This window comes from Lampetra planeri, unplaced genomic scaffold (assembly GCF_965212315.1).
Source record: "Lampetra planeri unplaced genomic scaffold, kcLamPlan1.2.h2 scaffold_1253, whole genome shotgun sequence".
In the NCBI taxonomy this organism is placed as follows: domain Eukaryota; kingdom Metazoa; phylum Chordata; class Hyperoartia; order Petromyzontiformes; family Petromyzontidae; genus Lampetra; species Lampetra planeri.
This window is the reverse complement of record NW_027613969.1, coordinates 4790-25025: the sequence shown is the minus strand read 5'-3', so window position 1 is coordinate 25025 and position 20236 is coordinate 4790. Positions and strand designations below refer to the sequence as shown.

The 20236-nt window shown below is 42.9% G+C and overlaps 1 protein-coding gene across 1 annotated transcript; it reads right to left on the bottom strand.

Annotated features, from left to right (window-relative positions):
- Nucleotides 1–2561: 2561 nt before the first annotated feature.
- LOC144739000 (V-type proton ATPase subunit B, brain isoform-like) lies at nt 2562–19533 on the bottom strand. Its single transcript, XM_078622012.1, is given in 16 exon segments — nt 2562–2704; nt 3120–3249; nt 3343–3447; nt 4046–4128; nt 4725–4875; nt 5808–5915; nt 5917–5932; nt 6021–6118; nt 7304–7405; nt 9642–9745; nt 9748–9780; nt 10149–10226; nt 10786–10879; nt 11049–11147; nt 11292–11347; nt 19455–19533. Coding segments are annotated over 16 exon segments (1479 nt in total).
- Between the last annotated feature and the right edge of the window lie 703 nt (nt 19534–20236).

Below are 20236 nucleotides of genomic sequence, written 5' to 3'. Positions count from 1 at the left end.
CTGCAATATTCTAACGATACAGCTATGCTCCAGTGTTCCAGTATGTGACATGTAGGTATCAGGGTTTTTAGAGGTGGTGTTTACCTGCATCGCTGTGGCTTCGTGTTTCCTTTGCAGTCCATCATACTCGAGCAGAGCTGTGGGAAGCAACGGATGCCAGTGAGCCATCGTCACAGCAGACACACCGAACATTCACTCTGTCCAGGTCAGAATGTTTGAGAACTTCTCCAGCGTGTGATATCGTTTACTTTGAGCTGTTTTGGTGTCATGTGTCACCTGACTATTCAAGAGTTGATTCAGCAACTTCCTCAATGTGAGGACTGAACTTCTAACAGCTGATTCGGGTATGATGAGTCTGTGGAAAAGATTAGTCGTGCCACAGATCCCACTCAGTGCTGTTTGAATGACTTAAACCCGTAAATAGATACACAATTTAACTTATACAGACACTTTCATGTTCACGGTACGTACTATTCCAAGTCATACAACACTTTTATTCATTCCTTCCTTTTTCTTCTGCATCGCCACAAGGAGTTCAAGAATGTCTAGTCGTCAATAAGTCGAGGAAGACAGCACACTTTTTTTTAAGAGCTAAGATGAAAAATGTTGATTGGACCTTGCGGAGACGGTGTGAAACGACATCGACACAAGTAGGTACATATTTCATACGGTGATAAGGCATCGCACTTGGTCACTAAGGAGATGTTATTATACCTTTAACACAGACGATATCCCCGGCGCTACATTTGCGCTAGCATACTTTGGAGTACCATTTTTACACAACTATTTGTGCAACCAGAAAATGTCAAACATTTACTGAAGGCTGAAAAGTGTCACTAGGTGTCCCTTCCCAGTGTGGAGAAGGCGCTAGAAGGAGAAAATGTTGATCGGTTTGAAAGTTGCCAAGAGCCAAGTTGCTGTCATTACAGTGATCCTATTCACTCTGTGGGCATGATGACAGCAACTGGGATGTGAAGTCCAAAGTATGCTAGCGCGAATGTATCACCAGGGAAAATTAAAGGGTTAAAGAGACTCGACTGAGCGGCAGAGATGGTACAACTGTCCCTAGCCTCCCCTACTGAGTGTGAGTGAAAACCAGCACTGAATCTTATTAATCTGTGATTGAACCACAAGACCATAAAGGTCTTCAGTGTTACTTTAAGTTTATTTTCAGCTTTCTTCTACCAAACTGGATTCAGTGACGTTGCGTTACCTGTCAGTAACTGTCAAACTAAGTTGGGCAGATTTGTGTTAAAACTGACGTCACGACTAAACGCACCGAGAAAACCCCGAGCTTACCTCGGTTTGACAAGTCTGTTATCACATTCATTCTCTCCTGGTCCTCCGCCGTCGCCATCGCGACATTAGGTGCGGGCCGAAGTCCAACAGGAAGGAAGCGGCTCTTCGCGACGCACCTGCCGGCTTGTCCCGACTCACCTCCGACCGCCACACCGACCGGAGAGGGGCGGGTCGATACTGTCACAGAAACACCCACGTACACGTTAGCCATTTCGTACGGAGTCCTTAAAGGAAATGTCGGTACAGAAAAGCAGGGAAAAAAATGCTAGCTAACAGTGCCAATGTGAATGGACGACTGAGCTAACATGCTAACAGCTAAGCTACAAGCAGAGAAGTGTCTCAGGTCATTTTCATTTGACATACTTAAGCAGAGTATTTTCATACTTAAGCTATACAAGTAACATGCAGTGTAAATAGTTTAAAAAGTGCAATGTAAATGAACTCACCTTATTTGTTTTATGACATGCGCACACACACCCAGATAACAGCCAAGTATCCTCATAATTTAATTTATTCATGACACAATTTCACAAAAACATGGTTTCACAACAAAGAATTAGTTTCTGCAGATCAATGGGAATGCTAAATATATTCTTCTAGAATCTTTTTGCAACACAAATGAAAACAGCAACAAAAAGGAATAATGTAAACATCCAGAGTCAAAGGGACAATGTTTCCATGAGTCTATACATTGAGCTGTGAAGGCTCAATTACAGATGTTTGTTTATATATATATATATATATATGATAAGTTGAATAAACTGTCCAGTCTGGAAAAACAACAACAATCATTTTGGAGTTTTGATGGATTGAGGGGGTTGTTGTTGGGGGATAGATTGCATTTGCCTCCATACTGATAAACTGCACTGTCTCTCACTTAATATTACAGGAATTATTATAAAACCAAAAGGGAAATCCAGCAGTAAGACACCCATATAAGTACGGGCTTAACTATACATATAATTTTACGGATATGTTCACGTTTCTGCAATAAACTGTAGATAATACAACCACAGACACACTTACAATCCATAGAGAATTTCTGGACACTGACACACAACAGTACATCTAACAGGGGGCAGGTGGGGGACATTATTGCCCTGTTCTCATTCAAGGTAAGATCGGAGTAAGAGGTGGTGTTGGGACATTCATGGAAGGAGCAGAGGGATAAGAATAGTGAAATGGCTGCTGAGGTGAAGTAAAGGGAAGGGGGATGGTCGGAGGGAAGGTGAACACTGGGCTGCAGAATCTCCTCTGAGGCCTCAGTGGCGCGCAGCAGACTCCCTGGGGTAGAATTCGGCCAGCGTGCTCTGAGGAATCCTCTTCAGCATCTCCTTAGGGAAGATTCGCAGCAGCTGCCAGCCGATGTCCAGGGTCTCGTACACTGTTCTGTTGTCGTATGGACCTGAAGGAGACAAGACGAACTTGAGACTTATTAAAACCTGCACTGATTCACATTTCGGCCCACGTGGAAGTGGCAGTTATGGCAGTTAACGCCTCTGGTGATGAACAGGAGCTCAATATGGTCTCTCTTTGTGTGGGTCGAGACCAACCGCTGAGAGAAACATCTAGTTTGGAGTGCGAACCGATCCACTTTATTCACCAGACACTCGCTAACTTTGACCAACAGACAGGTGCCACACAGTGCGTGTCAGAGCATTTTCACGATAGCTTTTCCCTGCAGGCTTTTTTTGTTGGAGGAACTGCAGAATCCAAGACTTTTAATGATATGATTGCACACACCTCTTCACAATGTTAAACAAAGAAGGAGACCAAGGTCGTGGTCCCAAGTCACCCAGGACCACCGCCTGGTGTCTTACCCTGAGCGATGAAGTTCTTCTCAAATTTCTGGAGGAACTCGAGGTAGAGCAGATCATCTGCGGTGAGGGCCTCCTCTCCCACCACCGCCTTCATGGCCTGGACGTCCTTGCCAATAGCATAACAGGCATACTACAGAATAGGAGGTGAAAACAGATGATGGCAGAAACTGGCTCATTAGAGGACACGGATTTTCGCTGGCTAAGAATGACAAACGGGTGTTACCAGCTGGTTGGAGACGTCAGCGTGGTCCTTCCTGGTCATACCCTCGCCAATGGCTGACTTCATCAGACGGGACAGAGAAGGCAACACATTGATGGGTGGGTAGATCTGAAGGAGAAATACATTCATTGTCAGAGCGAAGTCAGCCTGACTAAACCAAATGAATGAGTTTCCTGTCAAGGCTACAGCAGCAGGAAACATGTACAACACCTGCTTGAAAAGTGACATCTCCCCACTGCATGTTCTGCGTACTGATGGTAATTGTTCTGTCGTGTGAGTTTTCAAGGCTGATTGTCAATTAGAGAAGATTAGAATACGACTTTGTTGCCATTGCTACATTGTACAATGAATCTGGGAGAAATGATAACTATTAATGTCTGTAATTAAATTATGTGTAAGTAACACAGACGGTATCACCGGCGCTACATTCGCACCAGAATACTCTGGAGTGCTGAAATTACACAACTATCTGCAGAAAACCGTCCATAGGTTCCTGAAAGCTGAGATAAGCCATGCGGCTGTCGTTACAGTAAACCCATTTGCTCTGCAGCCGGAAGTCGGCCAGGGAGAGGAACCGAGGGACACTCCTCAGCTTTCAGGACCCGTTTTCTGACAGCACAAATGGTCGTGCAATGACAGTACTCAAAGTATCCTAGCGTGAATGCGTCGGCAGCGATGCCGTCGGTGTTACAGCACTGACTCCTACCTGTCTGTTGTGCAGCTGCCTGTCAACGTAGACCTGACCCTCTGTGATGTATCCAGTCAGATCAGGAATTGGATGAGTGATATCTATGAGAGGGGGAGAAGAAAAACAGAAAAACATCACCACACCCTATCCCCCCCCAAAAAAAAACAGAGGGTCTTTTTCTGGAGTCTGTAAACATACGACACATTACTCAAGTCTCTGTTCACAATGAAAAACTATTTAAATCGCTGTCAAATCAGAGCAGATTTAGACGCATTAAAACAGACCACACGCCGACAGAAATAGACCGGTCGTCCTCTAAATCAAGAGCCAGAAAGCCCTTGGGGACACCAGCAGTTCGGAGTAAAAGCCGACACAATCACTTCCCTGAGATGCTGTAATGGGGGACTACTGTTCAACGACATAAGAGAGGCCTCTTCATACGTGTTGCTATGGTAACTTCTGACATCAAAACTGTCTCCTCACTCGGTTTCTGTCCATTTCAGATGCCTACTACAGTTCCTCAAAAAGAAAAAAAATAACATTTAAGGATTGATCACACAGGCAGACACATATATTTTTGAGCCAAGAAAGAATGCAAACTCTCCAAAATTAGCACTGTAACGTCTCACAGTTCTTAGCTCTGTGTGTGTGTGTGTGTGTGTGTGTGTGTGTGTGTGTGTCCGCCAGCAGTTCTCACCATCGTTAGGCATTGTGAGAATGGGGATCTGGGTGATGGACCCGTTCCTGCCCTCTACTCGTCCAGCACGTTCATAGATGGTGGCGAGATCTGTGTACATGTAGCCAGGGAAGCCTCTCCGGCCGGGCACCTCCTCTCTGGCAGCAGACACCTGAAGGAGCACAAGTTAAAGTGAAAGGTTTTTCAACCTATGAAGCTGCTGCATGGACCAAACACACCATAAACACTCAGTCAGCACACGTGCGTCACAGTCGGGGTCCACATGTCGCCTGGCATGTGAGACAATGTGCTCATTTTTGCGGGGTTATACATATATATTTACACAAATATATTTAATATGAATACATTTTATGAGCAGTCAACTTTAAAAGCACAATTAACACCAATTCAAACAATGATTAATGCTTGCAAGTTCTGTAATTATGATAAATATGCCTTCATTGTTGGAAAGAGAAGCTGCAAAACACTTTGTCTCTCTGCCAAAGAGGAGAAAACAGCTGGTTGCTGTTTTGTTTTCAAGGTCTTTACAAAAATGACTAAAATGAATATTTCCTCCTATTGAAGTGAATTAACAGCAGTGGGTGAGGTGAAATTATCCATTTATCCTTGGATTCATGTTGATGGGCAGGCTAAATACCTGTGAGCTGCAGGTTCAAAGCAAAACTCTGCATGTAAACGCATGAATAGCAACTGTTAATGCCCTTCTGGCTCTTTGAGCATTCTGAAAAACCATTAACCTGCAAATAATAGCTGAAGAATACACGGGCCAAGGATACGGACAGCAAACACAGGGTAGAAAAAACACACGGGCCATTTCAAAACAGCCCTGTGCTGCCAGTGTTCTAGAAAGCAACAGGAAAAAGACAACAGAGAGACATGAGTGTGTGTCACCAGGGCCTGACTCCTTCAGGAAAAAAGACAAAGAAGGATTTTTTTTTTTATTCAACGTTTACCGCTGTCGTGACACAAGCTGGACGCCTCACCTGTGTAGTTTAGCTTTAGTAGTTTAAAAAAAAAAATCCATCAAATATGTCCCTGAAGGAGTCATCCAAAGGTATCAATCAAAGTGAATCTGAGTCCTACCTCTCTCAGAGCCTCAGCGTAGGAGCTCATGTCCGTTAAGATGACCAGCACGTGTTTTTCACACTGGTAGGCCAGGTACTCGGCTGTGGTCAGCGCCAGCCGAGGGGTTTATGATGCGTTCTATGCTGTTTGGAAAGCAGACGGAAACATCTGAGATCAGGGGTCTACAAAGCTGGAAATGGATAAGACAGATCCCTAAGTGAAGGGTCCTACGTGGGATCATTGGCCAGGTTCAGGAAGAGGCAGACGTTGTCCATGGAGCCATTCTCCTCAAAGTCAGATTTGAAGAAGCGGGCGGTTTCCATGTTGACCTGACGGGCAAATGACCCACAAAGATGACACTTCATACACAGGATCACACTGAACAGCTGCTTAAATGCCGATAGCACCGCTGTCGATACATTGGCGCTAGCATACTTTGGAGTACCGTAATTACACTCATCAGAAGACATCCAACGGTTCCTGAAAGTGGAGAAAAGTCACTCGGTTTCTATAGAGCTAGAAGGAGAAAACATCCATCAGTTTCTGGAAATTGAGAAGAGCCATGTTGCTGTCATTACGGTAATCCCATTCACTCTGTTGCTGGAAACTGGTGAGTCATTACCGTAATGACTGCTACGTAATGACAGCTCGGAGAGCTAGGAGAAGGAGAAAATATCATTGTCATCCAGTTGTCATTACGGTAATGACTCGCCGGCTATCAGTGAGCAGTGAGTGGGATTACCGTAATGACAGAAGTGGAACCTCTCAACTTCCTCACCCATCTGGCGTTTCCTCCTCCTCCTCCTCCTCCTCCTCGCTCCTTCTTCACACCAGGTTGGGAAAACAAGTGCAACTTCTCAACTTTCAGGAACCGTTTGACGTTCTCTGAGCAAACTGTTTCTCTGCGCAAATAGTCACATAATTACGGTACTAAAAAATATGCTGGCGCCACCGTAGCGCTGGGGTTGCAGTTGGTGTTAAAGGGTTCGAAACAAGCAGCGTCAGGACCATACAACCGCCATAACCAGCCCTCAGTTTGTGACAATTTTTTCAGGTGACTAGTTTGTTGGGGTGATTTCAAACTTGGACTGAGGGTCCTTGCTAGCGTGAATCCACAGAGACACTCTGTGTTGCTCGACTGGGGCAATAGCATAGGGTAAGTGGCGTGTGTGTGTGCTTGCATGCATGTGTGTGTGTGTGTGTGTTTGTGTGCGTGCGGGCAAACAGGTCAACCTTTCACAACTGGGGCAGGAGGAGCAGCAGAGAATTTGATACTGCCGGTCTGGTGGTGTTAAGGGTCTGTTGAATTAGTCAGCCTTCTACACGGTGGTAGGATATGCTCAGAGGGGCAGAAGTAACAAGAGGGACTTAAAGGTTAAATCACCTGGTGAATAAAAGGTAGAAAGCTGGGCGGGAGCGAGGAGACCAAGTGTCACATCAGGGTTAAGAGGGGGATTAGCGTCACAGATGTGAGGGGGATAGCGTCTGCTGAATAAGTCAGTGTTCCCTCTTACCCCCATGGCAGCGAACACAATGGCAAAGTTCTCTGCGCTGTAGTCCATCACGTCCTTGGACTTCTGCACCAGGCCGGCCTGCCGACAGATCTGGGCTGCAATCTGAAAGAGAGACAGAGAAGACATGACGCCTGGTCATTTCTTTTCATTTTGCACATTGAGACATCTCAGGCCGATGGAGTTAGAGTGTCAGTACACTATGATTTACACCATGAAATTAGCAGACAGTTATCAGCCATACCAACTTTTTGAAGAAATGCAGTGGGGTTGGGGGGGTTAAAAGTCAAGCAGTGTTTGTCATTCGTGTGTGTGTGTGTGTGTGTGTGTGTGCATCCACACCTGTTTTCTGTGTCAGCTAGCAACGGCAACAAGACAAAACAAAACAGCCCCAACTCAGAGAGACAGTCAATACACCACTCTCCTTACATATACCGATGGTAATTTGCATCACAGCTTGTTCTGCTCAGTTTCAGGGAAAAAAAGAAACAAAAAATAAAAAAACACAATAAATCATTGAATGAGTGACATCTTAAACGGTTTCTGGGTTGTGTTAATATAATATAATAAACACTGCTGGGGTTCGTTCCAGAAGGCTGTTTTAGTCAAAAACCCTGAGTGTTAATCTTGATATGAGGGGAAACTCTTCATTCAAATATCTGAACATTTAAACAGGTTTCATTTCATGTTTATGTGGAAAAAAAGCAAACAAACAAAAAAAAAAAGAGTTGACAACGCTGCAGTTTTGTGGGGTTTTTGTTTGCTGGGACTAGCCAAAGCTAGCTAGTTAGCATGTTACCATCAGGAGATCAGAGATTTCAGAATTTAATTTCCAATTTATTACAATAAGTGTGATTGTGTTATCATGTTTTAAATCGAAATAAAAAATATGAAATAAAAGATTGTCATGTGATTGCTCTAATGATGAATTTCCAGCATGACATTGTGTAGCCGGGGCCCGTCTCAGACCACTGGCTCAGGAAGTGGAGGGAAGAGTGAGCAGTCGGTGCGACACTCCATGACTCTGAGGAATGAAAGAGGAATTTCACGCTTATCACTTAATGTAATAGCCAGTATGTGTTGATCCAGCCTGACCTCTCCGTGCACCCTGCAACGAGGCACCTGGTCCATAGAGGAAACTGCCACATGAGTGACCTCTGTGACATGTGCTTAATGAAATAACCAGCCAAGTTTTCACACAATCCTGATGGCACGACAAGTGGGTCGTCATTAGGAGGACTACACACGCTGTGTTTGTTTGGCCGATTCTGCAGTTGGACCCTTTTGATCACGCATGTTACGAGAGGGGATGAGATTGAGCATGACAGCTGCGTTTATGCTCATAGTACAGTGACTGGTTGCAGAAAGTGATGCTATGACATTTGAGTCGTTTTTCCACTAAAACCTTTTGAAATAAAGTCAGCCAGTTCATCTCCTGGATGGAAACATGGAAGTGTTTGCAGAATCAGCCAGCGTTCCTCCTGATCGGAGCTCCGGTCCTCTCACCCGGCTGCACTGCGGCTCCGCTCCGTTCGCAGCGGGAACTCAAGTCACATCGGGAGTGTTTTCAGAAGCACGAGTTGGGCGGGAATTATAAGAAACGGCGCGTACAGAGAGAACCAGCAGCAGAGAGTCCTGTTGCCTGTGATGTTCGGAGGACGTATGAGGCGTTTTACTTTGAAAATCAAACACTGACTCGAGTGACTGTCAACACCAGCAGAGCTACGACGCTACATACGCTTCCAGTGTAAATCCAGGAGTGTTGACTGCGCTGAGCTCTGACACTACACGTACTTATTATGCTGGTTTTTCCGCATATTTTCAATTTACAACAACTTACAAAGCAGAGAGGTTTGTGACTTCTTATTCAGTTTTAGGACTCTAAACGGGCACTGATGGTGGAGCGTCTCCACCTTCGGTGTGTGGAACCAGCACTCCTGCTTCATATAACCACTCTCTGTCCACTGTTGAGACAAAAATCTTTGATAGCTCATTTTCTTTTCTCATGACATGGTCATGTTCAATTTCCTGTACAGGGGAACATAAGCCAGCAGCAGCTGAGTGTCCGTCATCTGAGCTTTATTGGTTTTCTTATCAATTTCAGTATGAAACAAGGTTTTTGTAGGACAACTGTTATTCCTGGGGTGGAAAAGGAAGTATGACTCAAACCACCGTCTTGTGAAACTGCCGCCATAGACACATACATGACCTGACTCATCACAATACTTGGACAAGGAAGTCCAGCTGCCAACAGTTCCCCACCTGAACACCTGAATGTGAACAGTCGCGGACGTCGTTTGTCTTCTATCAGGTGTTCTTTGCCTGTAGCTTGTGACCTCACCTCGTTGTGCGGCAGCCCCGCAGCAGAGAAAATGGGGATCTTCTGTCCTCTGGCGATGCTGTTCATGCCGTCGATGGCCGAGATGCCCGTCTGGATCATCTCCTCGGGTAGATGCGGCACTGAGGATTGATGGGCTGACCTGGGAGACGCACACAAGAAGAAGAAGAAGAGCGTCAAATATAAAAACAAAACACTCTCCGCTTTGAAAGTCACAGATAACTATAGACTACAAAAATATCACAGGAGTACAGAGTGAAACTTCCATCCATGTGAATCTCTGGAATCAATCCCAGCAGATATTCAGCAACGAAAACAACAGAATCAAGACAGATGGATCATGAAACTTTTGAAGGGACTGGTCGGCGAAACCATTAAAGCGACAGTTACGACCAAATGGTCAGATGAAACATTCATTCATCCGACTGAAAGGTTCCAATAAATTGTCATCAAAGTATTAGATTTTTGTTGAGCGGCCATTTATTCCATACTGGCAGAAACATTAGGTACCCATGATGTCCAGATAGTCCTCGGCCAGAACGCTGGGTCCACGGTCGATGGGTTTGCCAGATCCGTTGAAAACGCGACCTGAAAGGAAAGTTTGCCCCATTTAGGCCCGAACAATGTCAAGTCTGACATTTGGTACTTAAGTGTTTGCTTTATCTGGAAGTTGAATTCAGTGACGGTTACCAGAAAACACAAACAAAAAGAAATTAATTAGCTGACACTTGCAATCGCATCTGATCTACTCAGTTCTGTGTCGGAGTCTAAACAGCTCAGAGTGGTTCTGAGAGCTCTCACCCAGTCGACGAGTTACAAGTACAAGTAAAGCTAAATTCATGGGCATGATTATTGATACTTCAAAAGCAAACAGGTTTATTTTTGAGTTTATTAAAGCATGTGTAACCTTGTGCTATACTGAGGTAATCACACTTACTGAGACGTTCAATATTCAGAAAGTGCTCATTAGAAGATTAAAGAAAATACATAAAATAAGCGTATTGAAGGAAAATTCTGTTCAAAATATTATTTATTGTGCAAAGATGAGGTGGGAAGTAATTTGAAAAAAAAAAAAAAAAAACACTTTCAAAGAGTTAACCTCATTACTTTCTAAAAGGTTTGCACAAACGTGCAGCGTTCGTCATACCCAGCATGTCCTCGGACACAGGAGTGCGCAGGATATCCCCGGTGAACTCGCAGGCCGTCTTCTTGGCATCAATACCTGATGTTCCTTCAAACACCTGAACAGATTAGATATAATATTAGATATAAATACAATTAGATATAAAAATAAATGTGAACTCAATTCAGACTCCGAGTACTTTGTTTTCCTTGGAGCATGTTCCTATACCCGATTACTCTTTCCAGGTTCATGTATGTGTGTGTGTGTGTGTTGATCTTGATTCTCACCTGAACGACCGCCTTGCTTCCAATCACCTCCAGGACCTGTCCACTTCTCTTGGTGCCATCAGGCAGAGTTAGGTGAACGATCTCTGCATATCTGGGGAACTGGTTCAGAGAGGTCAAACCCAAAATGTCAATTCAATGAAGACACATCCTCCACGTGTCAAATTAAATTTTTTTATTTTTTTTTTTCTAAATGACCAAGTAGGAGTATTAATAGCAGAATAAAAATAATACAGTTGAATGTACCTTCACATTATCCAGAATCACCAGGGGTCCATTCACACCAGACACGGTCGAATAAGCTGCAAGACAGTAGAATCCAGTTTGAGCTCCTTCTATTTCAGGATGGTCAAAAAGCGGCAGCTTTCCCACTTCCTTGTCGTTAAAAGCTAACAATCAACATCCGGAAACGTGTACTTCCTCACAGCCAATGCTAGCTAATCACACGCTGCCCTTTCACTGCCAGAATTTAAAAGCTTTCATGCACTCCCAGACCGAAATGTCAACGACAGGCAAATGTCACCAAAAAAAAAAAAAAAAATGCATGAAATTCGCTTGAGACGCAGGCACAATAACAGACCACGGCGGTAATGGGTTTAACGGTTACGACACAATCAACCATAAAAACCCAGAAAGTTGCAACCAAAGTTCAATGGCAACAACAGATCAAGTCCCTTAACTAAAAAGAGATCACAGGGGCATTTCCTGGAGTTCCCTGCTCCGTACTGGAGGAACTGAGGGCATCAGAGAGTGTTGACAATTAAAAGGCAACACGAGACCTATCCCTTTAGTCTTATCACTAAATTGTGTTGATTTAGGTACTCATTCAATCCATTCTACCCTTTTTTCACAGGTTTAGTTCAGCCTTCACCTGAATTTATTTCATCCTTTTATTTCATCCTTTTGACAACTGCCAAGCTTGTTAATTATTGTTTATTCTTACTTTTCAGTCCATCTTATTTCTGGTGTGTGATTTTATTTAACTTATCACCTCTGACAAATTCGTTTTGGTTCACCCACTAAATTCTTACTATTCAATTTTATCCCGTCGCTGGTGTTTTTATGTGGAAGGCATTACGATGGTGCTTTCTGAGTTCCTGTTAGATTCTGTGTGTGTGTGTGTCATATTGCCAGACGTGTGCTTATGTTTTTGGTCATTTTACATAATGGAGCAGCACAGTCGGACACCAGAACACACGTTCAATGATCCATGTGGACATTTGCACCTTTTTGTGAGAAGCAGCGATGGTCCTACTCTGATAGGGAAGAAAAATAGACAACAGACAAACTACTGCAGGTAACTAAAGCATCATTTACTATATAATGTCTTATGTCTTTACTGGATAGTTGGTTGAAAAAGCTCGGCACCAATGTATTTGACGGACTTAAACACTAGAACCATCACCAGAATCAGAGCAACGGAAGGCGCCGGCCTCTTCAAATTACAAATCACAATGAATACAGACACTCACCCCCCCACCCAAAACCATCCGTCTGCACATCTGCAGACCTTGTGGGGGTGTGTAAAGACACCGGACTGTAGGGGGTGGGGGAACTGAAGGTGGCGCCATTGTTTCCTCTCCGGTTTCCGACTATGGTCTTTATACGTAAACCGTCAATCTCTGGGCGCATATCAAAGGTGCAAGGAAATTAGAGCAGACTGGTACGAGCCTGGAGCACTAAAGCCTAGCAGGGTGCATCCACTATGCCACTAATTAGGGGGCGGGGCCAACAAAATATCTCTCAATGTGCTACAGTATTATGGCCACACACACACACACACACACACACACACACACACACACACACACACCACACACACACACACACACACACACACACACACACACACACACACACACACACACACACACACACACACACACACACACACACACACACACACACACACACGGACAGGCGTGTGTGTATGTGTATGGAGTGTGAAGGGTGGGACAAGGAGGAGAAGGATAAAGTTGATTAACAAAGACAGATACAAGTTCAATGTAACTGACTGAGTTCACCTTTTGGAGAATGAATCACACTCTTTGCAAACATTTCTCTTCTAGGCAGGATCTTTGCATTGTGGAGGGTCGCGGCATGGAGCTGTGGAAACCCACGTTCATCTTCCCTCGAGGGCTCGCACGCGGCTCCGGATTCAGGTTACAGAACCAGAGCATGACTGAATAATTCAAACACTGTGCAACACCCTACTGTTCCGCTTGACTGTGGCGAAAACACACACACGTGACGTCTAAAACAGAAAAGAGCAGTTCATCGATTGGAAGAGAGGCTGCAGGGGCAATGAATGTGATTAAATCAGTCGCTGACGGCACCCTGACGGCAGGTACCCCCACATAAACACAAGGGTTTTCTCACAGGGGACGACCGATGCAGTCACGACATGTGACGGGACGTGGGGCTGAATTCATAGTTCCTTAGGCACAACAATGGTTGGTGGTTCCAGGAACTCATTCACAGACATGCAACACGCCACACACTCCATCCCTCCTCAGAGGAAATGCCAATTAATGAAAGTAATGCAAAATTTCAAAATTAAATCTGTTGCATATAAAAATACATCAGAACCGTACATAGAATTTTATTTAGCTGTTAAACCGGATACAAACACACATCTCGGACCTCGTAAAACTGGGAAAGAAAGAAAAACTTCTTCTTTACACATCAGATGGCTTAGGTGCCCCTTGGAAAACAAAAAAAAATACAAAAAAAGCTTTTATGAAGATAACATCAATTTTTCCCCAACATTATGTTCTTTTAATGGCCATCCCTTTCTCCTTACAAATGGCAGATTGTCCATGTTTATAAAAAGGAGATAATAGCTACACTTAGCCTACAAATTGTTAGAAGGTCAGAAAAAAAAAATACATACAGCTATTCACTGAAGGGTGATAATAACAATGTGGGGAATACTCTGCTCCATAATTATACAGGAACCTCTTTGAATTTTTGAGCTGAACACGTCTTAATGGTAGTTGTAGATATGAAGGACAGGACAGGAAGAGGTGAATGAAGATTAAGGTGTGTTCACTTCACACCGACCAAAAAGTCAGGTGGTCAAGCTTATTTCACGGTTAAGCTTGTTTTGGCTGAATAATCACAGGACGCTTACTATTTTATGAGTCACTTAATGGGTTTAAAAGACATTTTCTGTTTCAGTAACTGGTGCAACTATCTTTGCGCTTTATAAAAAGGACACCGTGGGGCCGGTGGTGTTGTTAAACATCACTCCACTACACATTTTACACACTGTTTGGTGTTCATATATAAATAATAGAATTAAATTATGTCCAATGGACGATAAATTTAGAGAAATAATTTACCTGGATTCATGAGCTGTGCAGAACTTACTGGAAGTGAATGACTGACTTGCCCAAGAGGGTGGACATTTCTCTCCTGATCTGTATGTTATTTCTATTATGTTATTTTTATTTGACATATTTTTTTTAGTTCAGAAAAGTGTGTTCAAATGGAAAAAAATGTTTCAGGTTTAAAAATTCAGTGTTCATTTAGTGTTCAAGCTCGATTAAAAAAAAAAAAGCTATTTTATTTTTGATGTTGCCTTGTTTTCATAGTCCCGACATCGACTTTCATCATTCTTCTTATCTCATGCAGCCCTACTTTCAGCTGGGCATAAGCTTAAAGCAATAAGTTCTGGTACTGCACGGCCAATTAAAACCATTAGTTGCAACTGCATTTTGATTTATCGCTGATTTCTGACAGTAAATTTAAATTTGGTATGGCAGTGTGTAGGATTCAGTGTCACAGGTCCTACGTATGTTGTTTTTTTTTTTTTTTTTTTTTTTTTTTAAAAGGTGGTTGCTTTCTCATTTCACAAGAATCACACTCTCAAAGGGCTATAAGTTCACGAGGTGTGAAGTAGCAACATTTCCCATTAGGTTTGGAAACTTTCTCACCCTCTTTTGCTACTTCAGCTCAAGTGCAGTGGTCCCTTGGCTTAGCATGCAGCAGCAGCGTGGGTCACCTGCAGGTTGTTCAGCTGCAGAGCCCTTTGTGTACAAAGAGTTAATTGGTGCTAATCGCCACTAGAAGCTGTTTTGGTAGCCTGACCTTGCACCAGAAGGACACCTTGGTGTGAAATACTAAAGAGTCCATTCAAGTGCGGTGAAAAGAGGCACAGAGCATTCCAACACAATTCAATTTCCCAGCTGAAGGGAGGAGGTGAAGGGGGTGTGGTGGGATGAAGTTGGGGTGCGTATCTTTCTGACAATAAATGAGTGCTACAAAAGCCGTGTCTGCTGTGATGTGCAGCTCACATTCACGTCTTCGCCTTACTTCAAGGGATTCCACAGCCCTGCTGGACATGGGACTGTTAATTGCCTCAAACTTACAGCAGCCGCACTCACGCTTACGCCGTCTGAACACACACACACAGTCACTAAACTAATATGGGGGGGGGGGGGGGGGGGTACTCATGTTCGTAAAATAGAAAGTCAACTATTTTGAACATCTCCTATTGTTACAGGTATGGAATATACAAATAACAACCTTGGCACCCAAAACAAATCAATTTGATAAATATCATTGAATGTATGTTCCTACATCTGTAGCTCGCATCTGTTTGTCAGTCTCACGCATAACTTTGTTTGATTGTTGTCTGGATTTCTTTACAAATTGTTTTTCGCCAATCCGTAAACAAATCAGTTTGATTCTATGCAATCGAGGCAGAAGGGAATAAAACCTGCGATCTGTTCACAAGATATTCTACGTATGTCCATTTGTAGATCTCATATGTATTTACATCCATTACTCGAAATGTTGACCTGCTTGTGTTTCAAAAGAAAAAAACAAAAAAAGGACAGAACACTTGAACACTTCCCAACATTAGTGTCAAAGCTGCGACGGCAACTCTGAGTCCCGCCTAATGCAGTGTCATGCTATTGTTCAGGGAACTAATGGACCATATTTAAAATACGCACTTCTCTAAATGATTTAAAATGAAGAATGTCAGGAAACTCGTGACAAACGGTCAGTAGAAGAGCGCCGCGCTGCGGATTGGTTTCTTTTTAATGCATCAGACAGAAACTGAGTCAAAACCTTGTCTATGTGCTCGCGTTCTTTCATGAGAAGAATGTCAGACGCCCACGGAGAAGCGCCCCCCACCCCACCCCGACTGACAAGCTAACTGCTTAAGCCTAATTAGAATGCGGATTATAGAACTGTTACAAAAATAACATTGATTTTATAGAAATGTCTTGCCTAGTGACAGATAAGACATTTGTTTATCCTGACTACATTATTATCATTAATTAAATCTTCACAAAGATGTATAGTGCCGTGCTCCATGTCTTTTCATAGTGCTAAATGACAGAACGCACAACTAAAACAAAGACCGACCTTTCGTAGGCAAATAGCTTTTGTAGCATTTGACATGAGAGAGACAAAGCCTCTTGAAAGAAAAGACTTGGTCTGATGAGAAATCTGTATTTGTTTATTTTTCCACTGTGTCTGAGTGGCTTTTCAATAGCTGCCTCTCGCCTCTGCTGTCAAGTTGGTAAGGTACTGAAAATTCATCTGAACATCGTGATCTTATGGACTATTTGATGGCTTCTCGATGGACTGAACAAAGTCTCCCCTGTTCTACTTTAACACAGATGGGCCTTAATACTACATGTGTTGCCTGATGAATGATCACATTTTACACTAAGTGTAGCTCCACAGCTGAAAGGATCTTTTTGTGGATTAAAAACTGCTGAGGTTTTTCATGCACATACATTCCCTGAGAAATTAATATTCATATCTCTGCTCTGCTGTAATTCAACCTTCTGATGCGTTTGTTGCTTCATCGTAATTATTCCCTCCCATCCCAAAGATGGCAGGTCAGGTGGTCGAGCTTATTTCACGGTTAAGCTGGTTTGGACTAAACAAACGTTAAGGATATTTCCACAATGGCAACGTCTATTCTGTGGCTTTGCAGGAAATCAAACTGGTACACAAAAAGTGGAAATTCAACTCCACTGCTTCTACAAGAGCTCTTAAGCGCCCCTCCATGCAGCGGCGCGTTGGCAGTCCAACTGAACAGATCAGTACACATCATCTCACCTGACATTTCAACTCTCGCCCGCTGAGCTGGACTGAACGCAGGGTGGAAAAATGGGGTTTTTGGCACACAAGTGTTTCTATTGTTAATATGACTGTGATCAAATTCAAGGTTTTTCTTTCAATTTGCATCGATGCCAATAACACTATCTACATCAGGAACAACCTTTAAACAACCATAAGGGTTGTTTAAAGTAGTGGTGTGGTCGTAATGTAGACTAGGTTGACTTTGTTTGCTTCAAAGTTGTGCATGCAAGGACATCAGAAACTCAAACTCTGTGCACGGACAATTTCAGCAAACAAGAAAATGAAACACTGAACTTTCTCTGGAGTTAATCATCATCGCTGCCATTAGAATAGACCACTGATGTTTGACTGCACGAGGAAAGGAAAGAGCCGAGGCATTCTGCTATAACCAAATTAGAATTTCAGATGTAGGATCGGTATGGAGGTTTTATCACGTCGTATTCTCTCTGCCTGGCTCTCAGATGGCCCGAGCTCCATTAAGTCATTTTCTTCCAGTTTGCTAAGAGGCTTTTAGTGTATGCTTGGCTTTCTGACACCTGGAACAACAGGAAAAGAAACACCCCTCAAATCATAGGGCTCTGAGCATAATCAAAGCCCCGGTATGGGTTCAACATTAGCCAAACAACAACAAAAAGGTAAATACTGAAAACACTTATTCCAGCCCATGTGCTGATTACAGATACAATCAGCTTTGTGGAAAAAAATACAACAAAACCGTATTCAACTACTCACAATTATCACCACAGCAGATTACGCCCAGGAATCTTGTTAGAAAACAAAGGCTGCTCGTTTGCATTGTCAAAGTATCAAAGGAAGACCCTTATCTTCACCTCAGAAACCAACACACCTCCCTACATTTAAGACCAACACAGGTGAGTTTTGTTTTACTCATCTGACGCAAATTCGTTTTAAGCCAGATCGGACCTGGGGATGTCTTGCTCAAGTCAAAGTCAAAGTCAACTTTATTGTCAAATATAATGTGTATGCGTGATATACAGCATACATGAAATTACAATTACACCAAAAATACCTAATGAGGATTCAATATACACACGTCAAACAGTTTGACTTTAAGTAACATGCACTTGGACAAATTTAACCAAACTGACAGGACAGTGGTTATTACTAAACGTTATCAATTCCATGGCATTAATGTCATAAATGTAAGTAACAACTAAATTACTTTAACTGAAAGTATACAGACATCTTCAATAAAGAAACTTGGCGATGGTGATGACCTTGAAAAAGCATTATTGTCTGTTGAAAACATGAATCATTGACTAATTGAATAATTAATAATTGAATAATTAATACATCTACTTTTGCTTTCCTTTTTTCTGTGGAGTTCTACATAAGAAAAAATCTTCCCTGCATGCATAAAAGGTACAAAGGCTGAAATATGCAATGCACGCATTTCTTGTCAGTTCTTTGGTTCTCATGTGAAAAAAGAGTCAGGGCGTCAGAGCTCATGTGATCGAGTCACATGAGAAATCATCCCTGTCACCTTCCTGTTTCCATCATGCTAACGGTCCATTTCCAGCCTTTCGTACAGTACTCATCTCTATCGAGACGTCCACAGGATACGTTGAAGATAACATAAGCAATTTCGACGAGCTTCTTCACAAAATACCCCATTTCCATTTGTCTGTCTTCATTCATTCATTCATTCCCCCGAGTCAACTAACCGTATGCAAGTTAGAGTTAGCTAATCCATTCGGCTAGTGACATTCAGGCCACTATGCTAATGCTAACACCAGTCCTGTGCATTACTGTCATCACCACAATGACAGTAATGTTACGATTTTTATTTTTACAGAAAGTATCGCAGATGCACATCCAGTGGCTTACACAGTCACTGGTATGTGTAAATAAAATAGCTGACGACCTCTTAAGATGCTAACCACTGCTAGCAACAGCACGCTTAGCTTAGCTGTTATTTGACACCAACCACGAGTCTAATATTGTATTAAATAGAACGAGGCCAACGTAAATAAATGCGAAAATTAAGGCTTACACGCAAGCAAAACTAGAATTTATTGACAGTCCGTGAAAACATCAAAACAGTTTGTTTTTAAAAGTGTAGCTCCGCTCCTTACTAACGTTGACGTTTGACGTAGGATGCTACATTCCCTGCAAGGCCCAATTTAGTTTTTAATTATCACCTTACGCATCATGTCCAAAAAACGTGTAGGTGCAGTTATTTCCATTTACATTCTTCTAATATTAGCATCTTTGACTAACAACCCCGTTAGCCTACTGGCTAACGCTACAACGAAACATCCGAGTGCGTTGGTAGCGTACTTAGCCTGGCTGAGAGATGTAATTTCGGGGTAACAGCCTGGGTGTGTGTCCTCGCAGCTGCTGCCAGGCCGTTGTCCATTGCCTGTTCGCCACCAAGGTTGCATCGTCGGATGATTGAGGAAAGGCTTGAGAAGCTAGCGGAGGTGAGTCGCAGGGGCTTTGCTAACCCAAAGCTGAGCTAAATGACAGCAGGTCACGTGATTCAGAGAGGAACCGGAATAGATGGGGTGATCGGGAACGCGCGTCGTATGTGCGCGCCCATGGGCTCTGCATGTACACACCAGATAGAAGAACAGAAAATTCAGTGACTAGTGACACTGATGTAAATACACCTATTTTCCCTTTAAACTCAAAACACACATATGTGGAAATTATTATTGTTATTATCTTTGTAAAGCGTCTTAGAGTTTCTTTTAAAGTTCTATATGAATTTAATGCATTGCACGTATTATTATTATTGTTGTTGTTGTTGTTGTTGTTGTTGTTGTTGTGCTGTTGTTGCTGTTGTTGTTACAATTTTTATTAGTTTTACACTAACGGTAATTTTGTATACTCATCCGCAAGGATAAGGAATAAAAATGCTCACCAAACAAAGCACAGGAGGTTTAAACAGCAGTCTATATATTGTTTCCTTTTCAAAGAACTGTTGCTATGGTAATATGTTGGAATGGAAAATGTTGATATGTGATGCAAAATATGAGATTCAAGAGATATGAGTGCTCATCCCTGTGGACACATCCATGGCTCATGGCTCTGACTCCTGATAAAATGTTTCCTGACCC